General features: G+C 33.4%; 1 protein-coding gene across 2 annotated transcripts in view; it reads left to right on the top strand.

The window, feature by feature from the left end:
* LRP1B (LDL receptor related protein 1B) overlaps positions 1-20,475 on the top strand; it is a 1,593,459-nt gene that overhangs the window by 1,365,827 nt on the left and 207,157 nt on the right. For both annotated transcript variants that reach the window (XM_032479383.1, XM_032479382.1), the window contains exons 53-57: positions 1,236-1,358; positions 4,804-4,944; positions 6,062-6,249; positions 11,662-11,845; positions 15,336-15,421. In XM_032479383.1, the coding sequence (XP_032335274.1) occupies positions 1,236-1,358; positions 4,804-4,944; positions 6,062-6,249; positions 11,662-11,845; positions 15,336-15,421 (722 nt within the window). The remainder of the gene's footprint in view (positions 1-1,235; positions 1,359-4,803; positions 4,945-6,061; positions 6,250-11,661; positions 11,846-15,335; positions 15,422-20,475) is intronic.

The following is a 20,475-nucleotide window of genomic DNA, read 5'->3' as shown; positions in this document are numbered from 1 at the left end:
TTCATATACCTTATCTAATTCTTGCAAGAAATTTAGCAGATAGATTTTATTATCCTCATTAAACAGATAAAGAAACAGATGCACCAAGGAGGTAGATAGCTTTCTTAGAATAAAATTATAAGTTGCAGAGCAACTTTTGGCAAAGCTTTCCTCTTTCCAGTATACTGTAATAATATAGAGAAGATTCTATATTTTTTTCACTTAAAAATTAAGAATCATTGACCTACAATATTATGTTAGTTTTAGAGTATGCATATTGATTTGATACACGTATATCTTACTGCAAAATGGTTACTATAATAAGCTTAGTTAACATCCATCACAGAGCAGATTCTTAACATTCAAAATATCCCAAACCTTGAATCATATCACAGCATTTATCCTTTACATGTAAGAAAAGATGATTAAAAGCATTTAAAAGACCAAACCTCTATGATGCTATGCATACACTATTAACGCTTACATCTTCTGTACAAGTTACTGTCTTTTGGACTTTTTGCTGAAGTTTTATTGCATATTTTGATCAGCCATTTTTCCCACTGGTTAGGGCCATTGCTGGAGCACTACTTCCATGGATCAGTATTCCAAAAGGATCGATGTTCCATTTCATGGATTGATATTCCTAATTTGGTGTGGTACTTATGGTTGGCCTCATCACATCATAGATCTTAACCTGTTTTGACACCCCACTCTTGAAGTCATCCAGAAGTTTTATTTTCTTTTTAAAAGCAGTAACTTTCTCAGCCCATATGATTTTCTTTTCACTTCCATCATGAGCATTAGCACTTGGCCTTTTCAGGTCCATTTTTCACAAAGAAGCAAGGTTTTTATCACTTTGCTAGCATTACTACAGGCATGAGGAGAGAAAAAACCCAGCCACATTATCACAGCTGAGTGATTTTTTTTAATCACATATGAACCTTTGAATTCATCCTTCAGCAAACTTATAAATTGCTAAATGGCCTGAAATTTCATGGTCACTCTAGAATTGTTGAAAGTATTAATGCTGAAACTTTGAAGTATATATATTTATATTCATATAATACTACACATATTAATGTATATTAATAATAAATTCATCTGCTATATTAAATGTTGAACTAAATTTTCTGTTTTAAATAACCATGAATTATTGAGTGTATTGAGTATAACAACATACATTCCCCAAATTCCTAACATGGGAGAAGATAAAATAGGTGCGCATCTAACTTAATTTTTTGTGATGTCATTCTTAGCTCCCAATAATACGTGTGATGAAAATGCTTTCATGTGCCGTAATAAAGTATGCATTCCCAAGCAGTTTGTTTGTGACCATGACGATGACTGCGGAGATGGCTCTGATGAGTCACTGCAGTGTGGTAAGTATATCTAAACCTTCTATGGAGAAGATTCTCCAGCTGAATAACAGTCTCGTAAATGACTCAAGAAATATATGAATAAATAACAAAAATAAATAAATATATTTCTTAATCTCACTAAGGACATGTAAATTCAGTGATACAGGCACACCACATGCAACCTCTTTAAACTCTACCACAATTACATACATATTTGGAAATTATGCCTGCTTCTTGTAGTGTGTCCTTATCAAGAACCACACTGGCAAATGTTTATAAAAATGTCTTCGGTTTTAAGTAATTTTGAAGTTTTGTCCATTAAAGACAGCTTATGGCTGGCTAGTTCAGTCTTATAGCCAAATCAAGCACTGGGGTGAGGAAAACAAGAATACAATTCGCAACTGTCACAGAATCTCTATACTTAACATTTTTATTTGCTTTATCTTTTTACACGTGTATTTATTTGTTAAAATTTAACATGACAGCATGAAATTTATCTTGCCACATATATTTATCGAATCATCATATCTATATAATGTATATACAAACACATATATGACTTTTGCGATAAAAATTAGTATATTAAAAATTCCCTGTTGAAATTGAAATCTTATGTGAGCCTAGTATTTTTATAAAACATTTAAATGCATACACGAGTAAATGTAAAATGAAGAGCTATGAACTTCACATATACCCATGAAAGACAGTAGATTTAGTTTCCCTCCTTTGCCTTCTCTGTACAATATCTATAGCCTTGATCTTTGACATGAATCTCTTTGAAATCAGTGGATATCAGTTTTTATGATCATTTCACCATTAAGTCATAGATTCAATGTGATATTTTAAAAGCTACATCATAACTCAAGATGTAAATCTGAAGTAGAGTTATATCTGATTGAATATATTTCCTCTGCTTGACATTATATTTGGTTGATATGGAGATGAATGAGCCAGGAATCCCACTAGAAGAAATTACACACAAACAGGAAAATCAGAAATACAATATATGGAATAATAACATACATTGTGATGTGGGAATATGAATCACAGCATACAAAATCAGGGTAGAGAAAATAAATTCTTGAGACACCAAAGAAAAGACACAGGGAATGTTAGTCAGAGGAAATCATATTTAGATGCTAGAGAGCATGACATAGTGGTTAAGAGCATGGACCCTGCAGCCATACGGCCTGGGTCCAAATCCTGACTCTGCCAGTTACTAGCTATGAAACCTTGGAGAATTACTTCACTTCTCTGTACCTCAATTTCCTCATCTGTAAAAAACATGTAACACCACTGCTTAGCTCTCAGGGCTGTTTAGAAAATTAAAGGAATTAATATTTATGAAGTGCTTAGAGCAGTTCCAGACACATAGTAAATTCTATGTATGTTTACAAAAACCTGTAATTTGATATGGCCAAGGAATAGCCATTAGTCTTCTGTGAGGTAAGTTGAATTTAGAAAGTTAAGTTGGAGCTAAATTGTAAAAAAGTCTGAAATACAGTGTTAAAGAATTTGTGTTCTTTTATCTCTCAGTGGGCAGCACGTATTTTGAAACAGGGGAATGTCACGGTCAAATTTATATTTTAGAAACATATTTTTCAGCAGAGTGGATGAAAGATTACCATGGGAGAGAGGTGCCATAAAGGGAAAATAAACTTGTTAGGAGGTTATTGCAATAGTTCTGATGATTAACGCTATGATTTCAAACTAGGGCAGAAATGGTGGAATGCAAGTGCAGAAAGGGTCAGAATTCATTTACAGTTAGAGATGGAGGATAAAGTAGAATTTCTAGCTTGGATGACTTGGAGGATGGTGGTGTTGTTAATGAGCTTTGGAATGAGGTTAAGGGACAGTTTTGCTGGTGCGGAAAGAGAGAGATGTAACAAATAATTAATTTTGGACATTTTGAATATGAAGTGTTAATCAGATAATCACATGAAGCTATATAGTGAATGTTTGAAAATTGAATTCTAGAGTATGATCAGGACACATCATATTAACTTGGTGTCCATCAGCATGAGCGTGATATTCAAAATGTGACTAAGAATAGCAAACGCTACAGAAAGGAAAAGGAGAAAACCATAGACTGAAGATTGAAATAAAGGCTTCCCCTGTAACATTTTAGGGAAGAACAGGAGAAAATTTTGTAAAGAATAAGGGAAAAAAAGGAACAGCAAGAGCAAAAGTTAGAAAGAAGCCTGGAAGGATGGATTATGAATAGTAAGTCAGGAAGCTACCTCTGAGGTAGTGCGGACAACAGCACCATGTGCTGCAGAAAAGCGAAGCAGATTGGAGTCAGAGACACCTGTACCAGTTGTCACTTGATATATGTTAGTTCTAAGAGGAATTTCAGAAGGTAGATGTTGCAGAAATGAGACATTAATGAAGGAATGATGAACTGGAGGTGAGTAAGTGAAAGCAAGATTGAGCTGTACAAGGAAGAAGAGACGTGTTGTTAAGAGTTATGTGGGTGGATTTTTATTGTTATTGGGCCGGGAGAGACTTGAACGTATGTATTGGCTGAAGAGGAGGAACTAGTGAAAAAGGAGGGAGAGGGCAGAAATACTAGGGAAACTGGGGATATTTTAGAACTATTTAGTTTTGCCATGCAATATGATAAACATCACAAATAAATAACCATTATTGAATCATTTTTTATTAAAATTCTGTTCATTCTTTAAACCATAAAAATCTTACTTTCTGTCTTCAAAAGTAAAATATTTGCCCACATTTACCAGAAAGTTTATAATAGAAATGATTTTTTTTAATTGTTAACAAACTTAGGCAAAAATCCAATCAAAAACTTCATAATATTCAAAATCAAATGAACTTTACTTACAAACAGGAGTAGGTATGAACATTAACAACTGATGGGTTGATACTGTGATTTGAATAAAGCTTTAGAATGCCTCTAAGAATCGATATATAGGGTAATCACAGTAGTTTTTGTGCTCATTGCTCTATAAATTGGTTTTTATTTTTTCTCATTTTAGCAGTCTTCACACTTTAAATGCTGCTTCCCAAACATAAACATGACATTATAGCTTCTGAAAATGGTCATTATAACCCAGAATCAGTTCATCCATATGTTTTAGTACTATACCTAAACTTAGACTTGAAAATAATTTTGAACAGCTTTCATTTTTGTTTTCCATTCTAAGGGAAATCCTTAGGATATAAATAATACAGGAACAGAAATGGCATACTCAAGTGTTGCATTCTTGTTTCCTCATGTAGAAACAATAAGAATGCCTTGTCTCCAGCTTTGTTTTCTGTATCTTAATCCCACTTCCTAACCACAGATATCTCTTGTAAGTATAACTGTCCTAGAAAGACACGAGAAACATTTCGCATAAGAGGCATGGGTAACCCACATGGTTAATTAGGTTTAGTGTACATTATGAAATGAGGTTTTAATGAATATTTGTTATATGAATTCAAACGTCTGTTTCTTTGTCTCCAGGATACCGACAGTGCAACACAGAAGAATTTAGTTGTGCTGATGGACGCTGCCTTTTAAATTCTCAGTGGCAGTGTGATGGAGACTTTGACTGCCCAGACCACTCTGATGAAGCCCCTTTAAACCCAAAGTGCAAAAGTGCAGGTACAGAAAATATATACTACCATGCTTATTCCAAAATTTGTTATTTTTAAAGGCAAAACTGTGACTATAATTTTTCATGTCATGTGGTATTCAATGAGAGGAAATGCAAATAATTAAGCATGTGATGCTTCCACTGATACTGTTCAAGATCCTAGTAATCAACCTTGTTTTAGAGCTAAATTTTAGAAATTTAAATCTGTGCCAAAAATTTGAACATTTGAGGCAATGAACCAGATGACTCCATCAATCTGCCCCTTTAAAAATGTAATATTTCTTAATATTTTAATTTTTTGTGCAGGTAACTCCCCTTTATGGACTTATTTGAAAATTTAATTATAAAAGATGTTGAGATTTACTGAGATCAATATTATTCAAACTTAGGCAAAATTAAATAAATTGCATATTGTTTGAACAGAAATATATACATAGCCAAACTTGGCTAATTTTTTTTACCTTAACTATTCCAAAGATTGAATACATAGTCAGTAAATTTTAGAATAAACCCAATTACTTTTTTTCACCTAGTTTCCATGTTAATAGGCTTTCTTTTATCATGTATGATAATGTTCAAAACCTGATGAGGTTATGCGTAGCTGCAAAACCCGAACTCCTTTCCATAGCTGTATTTGGAACAACTGTTATTCATCACAAGTGTCTTCTTTATGCCTAGACTTAAAAATGTCAATGTTATATTTCTAGGAAGAAAAAGAATTTAGGATATCTACCTATTCCAGATTCTTAATTTTTAGTGATATATAATTTCTCAGAGACCTATGGCTTAAGGGAAATGTCAAGCTATCATTACATTTCTGAACTCATTCTTCACAGTATAGATAAAGACAGAAATACTCCATTAATTTTACTATAGATGCTTATTTTGATTGTTAATTTTCAATGTAAAGCTAGATTTGCAGTAAGTGTTGAGCATGAAATACAGTTTGCCCTTGATTTTCTTTATGTGTAAAATATTACACTGAATATACAGTATTTTATATGTACATACATTTATTATCATTTTCGACAGACAAGTTATCATATTTGTGAATCTTTTCAGCAATTGTAGTATAAAACAATGGCATGCCCTTTATGTTCCATTTGTTTTATTTTCTTTTTCCAGAACAGTCATGCAACAGTTCATTTTTTATGTGCAAAAATGGCAGGTGCATTCCCAGTGAAGGTCTTTGTGACAATAAGGATGACTGTGGCGATGACTCTGATGAAAGAAACTGCCATATAAATGAGTGTTTGAGTAAGAAAGTCAGTGGATGTTCTCAAGATTGTCAGGACCTTCCAGTCAGTTACAAGGTAGGTACTCATCAAAAATAGAAAATTGTGTGATACGTTCAAATTTGAGATAGTAAAAACTATTTAGCCCAATGTGGCTGTAAAACTTAAAGTCATCATAATATTGTTAGTTAAAACTATTTAAATGAAGAGTTCCTGTATAAGCAAATAATTATAGTGTGGTGTAAAAATTGTTAGAATATATTCATGAAGACAAAAAAAAATCCAAAGGTTTTTCAATAAATGCTGGACATAAAAAAGTAAGTAAAGAAAGACCAGTATTTAGGAAAGATACTGCTGCTAGTAGCTGCATAAATATGTATGCCAATTCTCTTAAATTCTGAGTCATTTCTTCCCTCATTCTTCCTCTTACACATCTTTGAAGTGAAAGGGGCTAATTGTTTGTTTACCACAACACTGGAAAATACAATATTTTTTTCACATAAATAGGGAGAAAAAAACAGAACACATGAATTATTAGGACTGAGTGCAGGTACACTAAAAATAAATTATGTCTAATATCCTAATTGCTTTTTGTTGGTACCATTTTCCTGACGAGGGTGATTCACTGACAAATGTGATTGACAGAAATAGCTTTGGAAAACTTCTCTGTTTCAGTATGTTGGAATGGAGGATGCATACAAACAAAATAATAAAGTGGTGCATTAGATTAAAATCGATTATGTGTATGTGGAAAAACCTCAATGAGAGCAATTCAGTTGCAAATTAGTGTTTTTAACCGGACAGTAGCTCTGTATGAATCAGCGAAATGACATGGATCCTATGAAACACAGAGGCAGGCCGACGCCTGGTAAGAGCAGTACCGAGGTTAAGAGTTCTGCACTGACCAGAATGCACTGGGGCTACTGTGCACTCTCATGGACGTGACACGTGTAAGAGGAACCTTGACAAATTGTCATGTGTCCACATTTGTGCAGCCAGTGGCATAAGGGGTCTGGAGAAGACTTTTGGGAGAAGTTTTGCCTAAAGCAAAATGGTTGGTTAGCTGTATTTAAACATATGAAGTCCTGGAATAGGGAGCATACCTTGTCTGTGTTGTTTCAAACGCTGGAGTTAGAATATGGTTCAATAGAAGGAAGACTTTTCAAACACTGGAACTCTTCCCATTGGAATGAGCTGCCTCATTTCCCACCACCAAAAGTGTTTCAGTTGGGTCTAAGTGGCTTTCTTGAAAAGATGCTAGATAAAAAAATGCATATGACAAAGAAGCTTGACCACTTTCCCTGCCAGCCTTGACATTTGATGACAAGCCAGTTCTATACTATGGTAAATTCAGCCAAACGTCCACTTTGCCATTTTTAATCTTTGAATTTCTGACACGATGATTAACTTACCTACATTGGTCTGGATTTTACTGTATATGGATGTAACCTAAGAAGTACAGTAGTCATTTTCCCCTGTGTAAAAATAGAGAGCAAAAAATAAACTACCACGAAAGTTATATTTCTAAAAAGGTTTTCCCACCCAATATTGTATTAAGAATTGGTTAAACTTACAGACTTAAAACACAAATGCACTGACTCACAAGTACTATATTACAGGTAGAAGAAGACAAGGCAACTGAGCCAGGACAGCTCTAAATGAGATGAGTATGCATCAGATAAATCAGATAATTAATTTTAGCAGTAAATATTTTGAAACCTAATAAAGCAGAAAAAATATTATTGGTGATTTATGTACAATCAATAAAGAAAATTTAGGGAATGTTATAGAATTATTAGAGGTAATAGTTAAAAATTCATCATATGTTATAAATAATAATCTGTTTCTCTCTTATAGCATATATATCTCTATCTTTCTATCTTCCCATCTGTCTGTCTAAAATTTAAATTTCTAAATAGATATTTTTGTATTTATGCTGTGTGTATTTAAAACCTGCCATAATACTCTGGGTGGTAAAAATCTAAAAATTATGGACTATCAAATGGGCACTTTTTGACATAACACCCAAAATGAAGTTTAATAGTTTTTAAATGCCTGCATGTAAGAAGTACTGACTGCCCAGAGATTCCATGTTTGGAAAACTACTTTTGATAGAAGTAGGTCTCATCTAGGAAGCCGTGTTAAATCATAATATTTAAAATTTTTATAAGATTCCTCACACAGAAATGGTTCTTTATTGATACCTTTAGAAGATCAGCATTTTCGCTTTGACTTCTCTGAAGGATTCATAGAATGAAATAAGAATGCTAGTTAAAATAGATAAACTATTTAATTATTCAGAAAGTCTCTCTCTCTCTATATATATATATGATACCTGACAAAATTGATGTGAATAATGTTTCCAAATATATACACATGTCAAAACTAATGAATAAAATAAAACATCTGGTGCGGGGAGCAAGACCAATTCAAAAATTGAAGGAGCTAAGACTAGAATCACAAATAAGAGATTTAAGCAAAGGGTCAAAGCAAATACTTCACATGTTGTGTTGATGTATATATTATATTTATGTTATATTTATACATATATACATATGATATGTTATATTTCTGACCATTTATAGGACACTGAGTAAAAAGCCTTAGGTGCAACAAGGTGCTTAATCTATTTTAGGAAAAAAATGTTAGGTAATGGGTATCCCTGTTTCAGGGAATGAGGGAAACTATCCGGTAACTTATTTCTCATGACAGTGTCAGCAGGACATGACAAATCCCTCTCCAAATTCTGCAAAAAAATGAAAATTGCTTATAAAGGCAAAATTTAGACCTTCTGGACTGTGAACAATTTGCATGTTTGCTGTAAAACAACTACAACAGATATAACTATTCACAAGAGATAACATTTAACTAACATTTAACTAAAGCAAGAATTTTATATTGGTGGGAAGTGTAACTCACTATGTAAAAATAAATGTACTTACGAGAGATGAAGAAGTTTTAATGTATATATTAGAAATAAAATAGTCAGTATTTTCCAAATATCATTTTAAAAGCTACAAAGAATTGTTTCTGAGTGTAATAGGAAAAGTTTGGGTAGCTATATTTGTTTCTGGTAACTATGTGTTCCTCTATAGAAATTAATATAAATCGGAACAACTTGAAATAGTCTTTGATTATAAGGGAAATTAACATCATATTGAATATATATGTCTCATTTTCTTAAAAATTGTCTTTTTTAGTGAAAGTGAGAAAACGTTGTTATTTTCTATTTTATTTTCTATTAAATATAGATGAATCCTCTCACCTTTTGTCCTTTGAGGATCCAAATGATTATATTTTCTTCCATTCAACTTATGAAATTTAGGCTAGTAGAATTTCCCACAAATGCCTTTTAATTATTTGGAAGCAAAAAAATTTTTTGTTACAAGAAAGTTAATGGACTAGGGAGGAAATTATCCTTCAAAAAAATCTTCTCTTTCGATAAATAATTAAAAAAAACTTACTGTAAATCGTAAACATCCTAATTTCATTTGTTTACAGAAATATACATTACCTTTGGGAAATTTTACCAATTTTACTTCAAGTAATTAATTTTCCATAAATGAGTTTTTATCCAAGCCCACTATTTGATGTAGCAGTTCTATGTGCCTGACATTAGCCATTCAAAATGATTTTCAGAAACCCCGTTTATTTCTTTGCATAATGTTCTTTGAGAGGAATTTAACACAGTCTATAAAATGTCCTCTCATCTGTCCTGAAGTGCTCCTTGAGTTTAAAACTACTGTGTCTGCCTGTGGGTCTTCCGGCTTCCAGATCACATGGTCACATGTTCTAATCTCCAGTTCTTCTCAGTGATATCTTTTTGTAGCCTATCAGTTTCTTTTTCTTAAATTTTATTTTTTAAAATTGTGGTAAAATATACAACATAAAGTTTACCATTTTAACCAATTTTAAGTGTACACTTCAGTGACTTTTAGCTTTAAGCATCTCTGTCTCTCTCTCTCTCTCTCTTTTTTTTTTTTTTTTTGCCAAAGCATAAGCACCCATTCCTCTGACTTCCTAAGTCAGGTGATAGGATGAGTCTTCCTAAGGAAAATAATATTGTCATGGTGACACTGTGACAAGGAGAGTTTGGGAAATTAGGCTGTGGCTTTTGCTCGGAATTGCTGGCTTGTTAGTGGACTTGGAGATTATAAAACACTCTTTATAATTGCTAAGAATTATTAGATAACTTTCATTATAAATTGTTAAAGATAAAAGTGCTAAGAGCTAAAAGAGATTCGTTTCTTGTAAAATGACTTAGGAAAAGGTATTTATTTATCTTCTGAGCACTTTCAGGTGAAGTTGATGCTCCTTCCCGTTCATGTGATGAACAACTTTTTGTACTTAAAAAATTTTACCCCTCAATTAATTGTTTGCTGATCATTTAATAATAAAAAACATATCCCTCTAATACTTTCCCAACAGATGCAAAGTCTCATGTTTGCTATGAATAATTTTTGAATACTAGTTTTCCCTAAAGATTTAGAGTTCCTTCTTAATTCACTATTTTAGTCAATATTCACAAATTCCTATATTCAAAGTACAATAAATAGTCTTAGTAAAGGTTAATATGATCATAATCACCTGGCCAATTATAGGTTCTTTTTGGATAAATATAATTCTCACATGCTACTTGGCAGGGATTGAATATACAATTGAAAGACCAGTCACAGCACCTTATATTTTCAGGAATGTGAAGACATGTATGGCGTGACATTGTACACAGAATTGATATGCCAGGTAGTAAATATCACATAATTTACTGTGGGTACACAGAGGGTAATATAGAACATGATAGAGATGCTGAAAAAAAGATTTGATGATTCGTATTGATTGAATTATGGTGGGGAAACTGTTAATTTTATTATTTTTCCAGACATCAACATGTCTGGTTAAGCAATCAGACCCTGCCAATAAATATTAATTGAGCATTACATACTGTTTGTTAAAAATGACAAAGAGCCTCAGCTCTCCTGCTGGCTTTATCTAGGTGTCTTCGCCTTTGTGCCTCTAGATTTCTTACCAGTTAACTAAGGATAATAACACCTACATCACAGATTTCTGTAAGACCCTCATGAAAGAACAGATGTGACAATGCTAGTAATCTTCAAAGCTCTGCATCAGGGTTGATTCTTATGATCATTAAAGTCTCTAAAAACATGATAATAGAATGCAATAGAAAAAGAACAGAAGTTGACAGTTAAGTTTTATTTTCCTTGCCATTCTCTGGCCACATGGCTCGCTCAGTTAACTTTTGTAATCTTGCTAATCTCAGAAAATTAAATGAAGATATTTGAGAGAATGCTTTAACTTAAACTTTACATAATACAGGCAATTCTTATTAAAGGGTAATTACTAGGGGATGGAAAGACTTGGCATTATCTATTCTTAAATGATTTTCTTGCTTGAATCTTGCTAAAGGGTTATTCAATAGGAAGAGAGAGTATCAATGATATGAATTGATTATGCTTGTTTTTCATTCTCCAGTGCAAATGCTGGCCTGGATTTCAACTGAAGGATGATGGTAAAACATGTGTAGACATTGATGAATGCTCTTCAGGTTTTCCCTGTAGCCAGCAATGCATCAATACATATGGGACCTATAAGTGCCTCTGTACAGACGGATATGGAATACAACCTGATAACCCGAATGGCTGCAAATCGCTCTCAGGTATCAAATTGAACGTGTCCGTTGATCCAGCCTCAGTTACACATATGGGTCCTGAATTTTATAGCCATTCTTATTGAAGCCACTCCTCCTTGCTATTTCTGAGACATCAAAATTCTCCCCTACTTACTTTGATATAAGAATTTGTCACTCTGATTTCATGTAGTGTCCACATACTGCTCTGCTTGTAATAGCATTGCATTATGGGCTTGGAAATTACTAGGTGTGTTCTAGATTTTGAGAACAAGTAAAAAGATCTATCTCTAGCACTGCTTCCTACTGAATCACAGGTTCTTGGGAGCAGGTTTGGCCAAGACTGTTATAGAGCCTGTTGTGAGAGTATTGTAGTATCTTTTACCTTCTCCATTATACCACACACATTCATACACGGACACCAAGGAAAACAGGTCCATGATAATAAGAATAGTTATAATGCTGACAACAATAACAATAAATCAACTGTATAAGACTATTTGAATTCTTCCTGTGATTGAAAAAATATTATTAAAGTTCTGTTTATTCCAAGTAGTGTGTTTGACTTTGTAAATCAGAAAAGTCAATTAAATATGGCTTATAACTTAAAACCTATTACGATTCATTAGAGGAGAAAATCAAACTTATTAAAATAACACAAAACAATATGTAATAATAACTGTTAAAATGGGCCAGAAAATGGTGTATAAGATGTCTTTACATCATTCATTTGGTGACATGGGATAAGAAGAGATGAAAATCTCAAAGCCAGTCAATGTTTCCACTGCTTTAAACTTTTTATAAAGGGTGGTATGAAGGAGATGAATTGTAATCATTGTAATTTATGTCTTACTATATTATGTAGTTGTTTTTCATTAACAGTAATAATTAGAAACTAATAACATTTTGATGCAAAAAAAGAGTGTCCTTGAATCATAAATCTTTTGCTAAAGAGAGTTTAGATATTTTTCCCCAAATGTATTGAGATATAATTAACATATAACATTGTTTAACTTTAAAGAATACAATGTGTTGATTTGATACACTTATATACTGCAGTAGGATTGCCATGGTAGTGTTAGCTAATATCTCCATTGCTTCACATAATTACCTTTTTTTTTTTTTGTGGTGAGAACATTTAAGATCTACTCTCTTAGCAACTTTCAAGTATACAGTATAGTATTGTTATCTATAATCACAGTGTTCTGCGTAAGATCCCCAGAATTTACTCATCTTTCAGCTGAAAATTTATACACTTTAACCAACATCTTCTCATTCCCCCTACTCTACAAACCTTGGTACCATTCTACTCTCTGTTTCTGAGTTTGGCTTTTTTTCAGATTTCCCATATAAGCAAGTTCATACAGTATTTGCCTTTCTCTGTCTTGCTTATTTCACTTAGCATAATGTCTTCAAGTACCATCTAGTTGTTTCAAATGGCAAGGTTTTATTCTTTCTCATGGCTGAATAATATTCAGTTGTGTATTATAGAAAAATATATCTCACGTTTTCTTGACCCATTCATCTGCTGATGGACACTTAGACTACTGTGAATAATGCTGCAATAAATATGGGAATGAAGGTATATCTTTATCTTGTTTTCATTTCCTTTGGATATATACCCAGAAATGAGATTGCTAGATATTATTTCTATTTTTAATTTTTTGAGCAACTTCCACACTGTTTTCCATAGTGGCTGCACAAATTGACATTCCAACCAATAGACTGCAAGGGTTTTCTTTTCTCCAATCCTCACTTATACTTATCTCTTGTCATTTTGATGATAGCCATTTTAACAGATGTAAGGTGATCTCTCACTGTAGTTTTGATTTGCATTTACCTGATGATTAGTGATGTTGAGCACCTTTTCTTGTGCCCATCGGCCATCTCTATGTCTTCTTTGGAAAAATGTCTATTCAATATCTCTGCCCATTTTTGTAATTGGAGTCATCATTTCATATTATTCATTTGTATAAGTTCTTTATATGTTTTGGATGTTTTCAGATATATGGTTTGCAAGTATTTTCTCTCATTCCATAGGTTGCCTTTTTGTTACATTGATTGTTTCTTTTGCCTTGCAGAAGCTTTTTTATTTGATGTAGTCCCACTAGATGATTTTTGCTTTTATTGTATGTGTTTTTGGTGTCATAAGCAAAAAAGTCATTGTCAAGCACAGTGTAAAGAAGATTTTTCTCTGTCTTCCTCCAGGAGTTTCAAGGTTTTATATTAAAGTTGTAAAGAACAGAACTGCCTAAGTATTGAGATAGAACATGATTGATTAATTTCATATTTATAAATGTAGAACTCTATTGATGGGATGGCAGGGTACCTTCAACTTCAGAACCAACTCCTTTGAGTAGTGTTCTGGGTCTCAATTTAACCTCAACAAGATTACTGGAATGATTGGAGATGCTGCCATCACTGATAGAAAGTGATGTCCAGCATCTGTGACACACATTTTTAGTCCCTGACATAGGGTATTCTAAAACATAATATAGTGCCCTACATACTATATAGTTACTGTGAAAGTGCAGGATAGGAAGAGGGAAGTAATAAGTTGGTACATAAATAGACAGGACAATTACTCTATAACAATAAATGATTCACAATAAAGTCCACGTTAAATTACATAAAGTGACTACCTTTTTCAATTTTTTTCTAATTTCTGCTGACATTAGTTTGTTTGGCAACTACTTATATGAATGCATCTTAGAAACAAAGATGTTTAAAACGAGTTTGAACAAAAATTTTATTTAATTGATCTAAGATAATAGCAATCAAGAATGTGGTCAAACCAACTTTAAATTACTGAGATACATATTCAAATAAATATACTGTGCAAGACTTTCTGAATAACTTTTATTTAAGAATCCAATTTATTTCCAAGTAAATTCTGAAGAGAAAACCCATCTAAAGATTTAAATGATCTTCATATACATATGAAACATTGTCAGATTATTTTTATTATCTTTCTTAGATTCTGGAACAAATGAAATACTGAAAAGCTTGTTGGACGAATTATAAGGAGGAAATAGACTGTCCCTCAGGCAGATGAAAAAAGTATATGTGGGCAATGAAATTCTTGGTCTTCATCAAAGTCATTCTGAGAACATAAACTGGTTATTTGATTATAAGAAAGAATGTTCTGATTATATGACCGTTTAGCTGTATGGTAGGTTTCAAGATAGGTGTAAATTATCTTTTCCTGAAATTCATTTAAAAATAAGATTTTAACAGCAGATATTTTCCACTAATTCCAAATAAATTCAATAATTTAATATTCAAGAAAATTGAGGGAAAGAGAGATTTTTCAAATCATCTAACTTTCATGTTGCACAGGTATCTTTTCATATTATTTTTTCTTTCATATGATTATCAACTGAAGTGCTCATTATTTTTTAACTATTAGTCTACTAGATGGCACCGCATTTGAATTTGTATTGCTGTAGAAATGGAGACTAAGCTGAGTAGAAAACCATACAAATTAAAAGTCTAATTTGTTTTTTGTCTTGGCATTTAGATGAAGAACCTTTTCTAATTCTTGCTGATCATCATGAGATAAGGAAAATTAGCACTGATGGCTCCAACTACACACTTTTGAAACAGGTATGACATCCCTATGATGATTTCATAATGTTTAATATGGTCCCTCCAGATGTATACCCCATAATTAGAGTATTTGAAGCCTGTATTCATGAATACATGCATGTATGCATAGAAGATTATTGTAAACCTTGTTTTATTTGATTGTCCAGGTGATGTCTCCAACTTGTCACATCACATCATATCAAAGAAAGTAAAAGATGCAAACAAATTAATGCAAGCAAAAAGCTATTTTAAGAATAGCTGGATTAGGGAAAGTATACAATTCTCTTTAAGGTATTTTATGCATCACCCAAATTGTTTTTCTCCCATTGGGATTTAAAAATAAATACCTTTTCCAGAACTTCAAGTATCTGTTCATAGAACTAAGGAATAAAATGGGATTGATGATCTTTGGACTTTAAAATTTGGAACTAGCAAGGCGGCAATTGCTAGTCATGGTTAGAGGTTACAAGGCATGTATGTTCAGTCCTACCCCATTCATCCCTCAGCCCATCCACCTCAAGAGAATCTGGGCCGCTGATCCAGATTGATGGTTAAGTTCTATTGTCAGAGTATGTTTATATATGCTATTTGAGATGAAAAGGAATTTCCGTTTTATGACAGGATAGAAATGTGAACTGCTCACTTCAATTTTTTTTTTCCTCTCAGGCTGTAGAGAAAATAGCATAAAATTAAATCCTTAAAACTAGACTGATTATTACATGGACTAAAGAAATTACAGTTAGTTTTAGCATATCTTCAGTTTTAAGGAGAAGTAGCTTCTTTGGAAAGATTTAGTTCACATCTGTTCTACTGCAATTTCTCCTTGCCCCAAACTGTAATAGTGACATGACTGTGTGATAGTGCTGTCTAGAACAAGTGTGCCAAAAATAAGGATATTTCTTGTTCTTGTATTATGTTTATGTCAGCATTAGACAAGAGAGACCATTCATGGGGTGATTTGTCAGCAACATAAATAGTATTTAACTGAAAGTAATTTTTTTCCACTCACTCAGATTCCTTCGCTGCTGTTGGTAGAGTTTCATTCATTTTGATTAAGGATTTAGTCTTAAAGTGCATATATTCATTAGCAACTGTGATACTGACTCTTCCTGACAGAGTTGGATTTTCCAGCTCCCCTCTAAGTCACAGACTGAAAATGAAAATTTTACATGAAAATCCAGATTTCTGGCTACTCATGAAAAAAGAGGACAGTGTAGCCGTGCTGGGCTTACATCCCTGAATGGGCACAATCCAAGCCGTGTAGCAGCTGCCGCTTTGATGTAAAGCCCATGCTCTCAAGTCACTGGAGCCCTCAAACTTTCCATGTGCTTTCCACATGTGTGCTTGTCTTATTTGTGCATGTCTGTGAGGTTTAGACTCTTGCTCTTGGGTTTGGAGTGTGCCACCAATATTCATTGTATCATACTGCCTCTTTCTCTGATTATGCAGTGTAAGAGATTGGGTAAAATGTAAAATATTTTCATGTCATTTATAAAAACTAAACAGAATCCTATTTAAAATAGCAGAATTTGATTCCCATCTCTTTAAAAGATAAGTAATATAAGAGAGATGCCCTTAGGGAGAAAGTTTAAGTATATATAACTGCTTTAAAATGGAAACGTTTTTGCTTCCCAAATGGTTTTCTACATTATTTAACTTAATTTATTTTCGTGTGCAGTGTAATTTTAAGCTTATATCAAACCTACAAAATATTGAAAAATTATCTCTTTCTCTTAAGAATATGTTTCCATACCCTCTCTAAGCCTTTTTGTACCTTCAAAGTTAGGTGCACAAGCTATTGATTTCCTTGTATGGTCTCTGGAAAAGGGACATGTTTATTTTCTCTTTACTAAGTTTTGGGTTTAGTTTAGTTTTGTTTTATTCCTAGCAAGTCTTCCTTTTAGATTGCACTATCTCAAAGGGAGAAAGTTCTCTTTTTAGAGTACTCTGTAAGCTCAACTGGGCCACAAACGAACACAGCAACAGTATTTATTGTCTTCATGAAAGACCTATAAGAGAGCTTTAAAGGCAGCGCTGTGCTTTATTTTCCAACCCTGCGGCTCAGAGCGTTTATGCTGCTAGCACCCCCTTTTTTTCTTCCACACGTAGTATGTCATCAGGGATTGTTCTTAATGGAGCAAAATGAATTTCTTTCTTTATGCATTATATAAGTCTTCTCCTACAACCAAACCATTTTAATGCACACTTTCCAATAGCGCTTTTTGCCTGGTGATATAATTTTAGACTATTGCCAATCACTAGTACCTAAGTGGGGATGAATTTCCGACAGTTTCTTAGTGCATTTTATGGAAGTGAAAAGGGAGTGAGGAAGATGAGGACACGCATGAGGACCCTGAACACTTGTGTCTTTGAAGAGCGTTTGCTACCAGTGACCACGGAGCAAGGAAATAAAGACCCAAGAAACTAAAGACAAGCTTTAAAATCTTGCCTGTAGACAGCTTGAAATATATCATTTTTGTCAGGAAACATTTTTAACCACAATTTCATTGTGGCATTATAGAAATTTTCAAGGAGTTCTAGTAGTAGAAACAATTTTTTTTTTTATCCTCAGGTTTTGTCTACATGTGCAGAACAAAGGAGAAAACAGCAGTCATTGCCTTTCTACATTTTCTCTCTACATTTTCTCTTAGCCAAAATAAAGAGACAACATCCTTGCCTTCATTATTTGGGACTTTTGTGTGTAGCTTATTAGGAAGAGGAATTTACCCTAATATCTTAAATTTTATTCTCTTTATTGGAGTTAGTAATAATCTCATGAAGATTCATAGCATAAAATTATAACAACTGGTAGAATTTTTTTTATTCTATGTATTCTAAAGCATAGCTAGGCCAGCCATAACTTAAATTCATACACCACATTTAGAAAATGGACTTTAATAACATGGGTTTTAGAAATGAAAATTAATCAAATAGCTTTCCAATATGTTATCCAGTTCAATTCTAGCAGTGCCTTTTATTCCAGGAAAATTGTATAGAGAAACAAAACACAATTTCCTAAATTAATCATCTTGAACCAAGGAGTGCGAATCTTCAGCCACAGAAATGAAAGAAGCAAATAGGATTTTGATGAAACCAATTTTCAGCTCTGAAACCACTGGGATGACTCTAGTTTTTAGACATTATTTTGACCATGCCCTTGGCTGTTTTAATGTTCATTGCATATGATTCTGCAGAGAGAGCTCTGTGCTGTTTTCTGTTGGGATTAAGGGTAAAGCTGTAGAAAAATGACCAGTGTGGCTAGATAGATATGTCAGAATTCAGAGCTTCAATTTCTCTGCATTTACAGCTTTAATTTATTATAGTTGACTTGCTAAATTTGGAATTGGATTTCCATTATCTAAATTGAGTATTGTAAAGAAAGGAATAGGATAATTCTGCCATGACTGGGGATTCTGGGTAAATCTTTGCTAAAGTCGGAGACAAGTTTCTCTCTGCCTTTTTTCCCTGTGGAGCTCCAATTTACCCATCTGAATGGCCAGGCCATCACAGGACCCTAACCCACTTACCTTACCCTTGTGATGAAAAAAGCATTTGAACAGTAAGAATATTGTAGACTACTATGGAAATGAATTTATTAAACCCTCTACAGGACTTGGAATATATTTAATTCATATTTTAGAACCTTGATTAATTTTGCATAGACAGCTTCTTAGATATGAATGCTTACATTATTTACTTAAGGAGAATTTTCATCTTTAGCATGTCAATGAATATTTAATGAATCCTTTGAATCTGAGACTAAATATTAGTTGCTTTTTTTAGCATTTATAGTCATTATTCTTGACTAATAATGCCATCAGTAAGAAGTATACTTGCATTTATTCATCTGGGCATAGTGGAGTTAGGCTATTTCAGGTTACCTCTGTAATCTGGAGGTGAAGAAAAAGAGATTGCTTCTTTTAAACTAAATAAAAGTGTAAGATTTGAGCCTATGATTTTAACATCATCAGCACTAGAATTTAGCCCGAGCAAGAGAAGAAAAGACTCAGTATTTACCAGAACCTTCTCTCAGTCGCTGCTGTATACATAGGGCATCCTTCGTCTTGGAGATCATTGGAAAGAAATAAAATCCGAACAGCAATAATTTAGCCTTGGCCTGAATCATGAAGAAGTGTATAAATCTGATGCAGTGTTATCATCAGATTCTGAATTTTGAGAATGGCTGTGGAAACTGAATACAGACTTGGGAATTCCCAAACCAAACCAAAGCAAATCAGAAACAAACAAACAAAACAAACAAACAAACAAAAAAAAAAACAAAAAAGAAAGAAAGAAAGAAAAAGAAAAGAAAAGCCCCTACCTCCTTGAAGATGCTAGTCTCTTACCTATTGGATGATAACTGCTTGTGACCCCTAAAACAATGTGAGTCTTCGCTACAATCTTAGGGTGAATATTGGTGTAGACAAGCTTACATCAGATGTAAAGACATGACACAGTCTCTGGGGCTTTGCCAAGTGCCTGTGGTGTCAATTATCTTTTAACACATGAGAGGTTGTGTGTCAATAAACTATTCAACTCTTAAAATGAGTTAACACAATTGAAATCTTGGTCCAAGTTTTGTTAGTCCATTGGGGTAGTACATCTGTGAGCCCTAACAGCAGGTCAGAATTAAACCAGCCCCTAAGCCATCATTTGAACAACTCAGCAGCTCAGCAGATTCCCAGATCCTGACGTACAGTCCTCAAACCAAATCGCTTAACCTGTGGAATGGACAAACCAAAGAGCTGTAGCATCCAGAAACCTGTCAGCTGAGTTCATGTTCAGTTCTGCTACCTGCTAAAAAATGCAATTCACCATGAGTCTGAAGGGAGATATTTCCTCACATTTCCACCACGTGGAATAAAAAGATGTTGACTACCCAGGTCCTCTTTGGTCAGATACTCCCCTAAGGTTATAGCTTTTAAATTCTAATATAGCACTGTATTGCCAAAGGGACTGAAGCATGAAAAAAAAGGCTCATTTGTGTTGTTAAGACAAAAGCTTTTGGAAAAAGTAAAAATTTTAAACCTTCTTTTCAGACTTTTATTAGACGTGTAACCAGGGCTCATCTT

This window comes from Camelus ferus, chromosome 5 (assembly GCF_009834535.1).
Source record: "Camelus ferus isolate YT-003-E chromosome 5, BCGSAC_Cfer_1.0, whole genome shotgun sequence".
Classification (NCBI taxonomy): domain Eukaryota; kingdom Metazoa; phylum Chordata; class Mammalia; order Artiodactyla; family Camelidae; genus Camelus; species Camelus ferus.
This window is presented reverse-complemented; position numbering and strand designations above follow the sequence as displayed.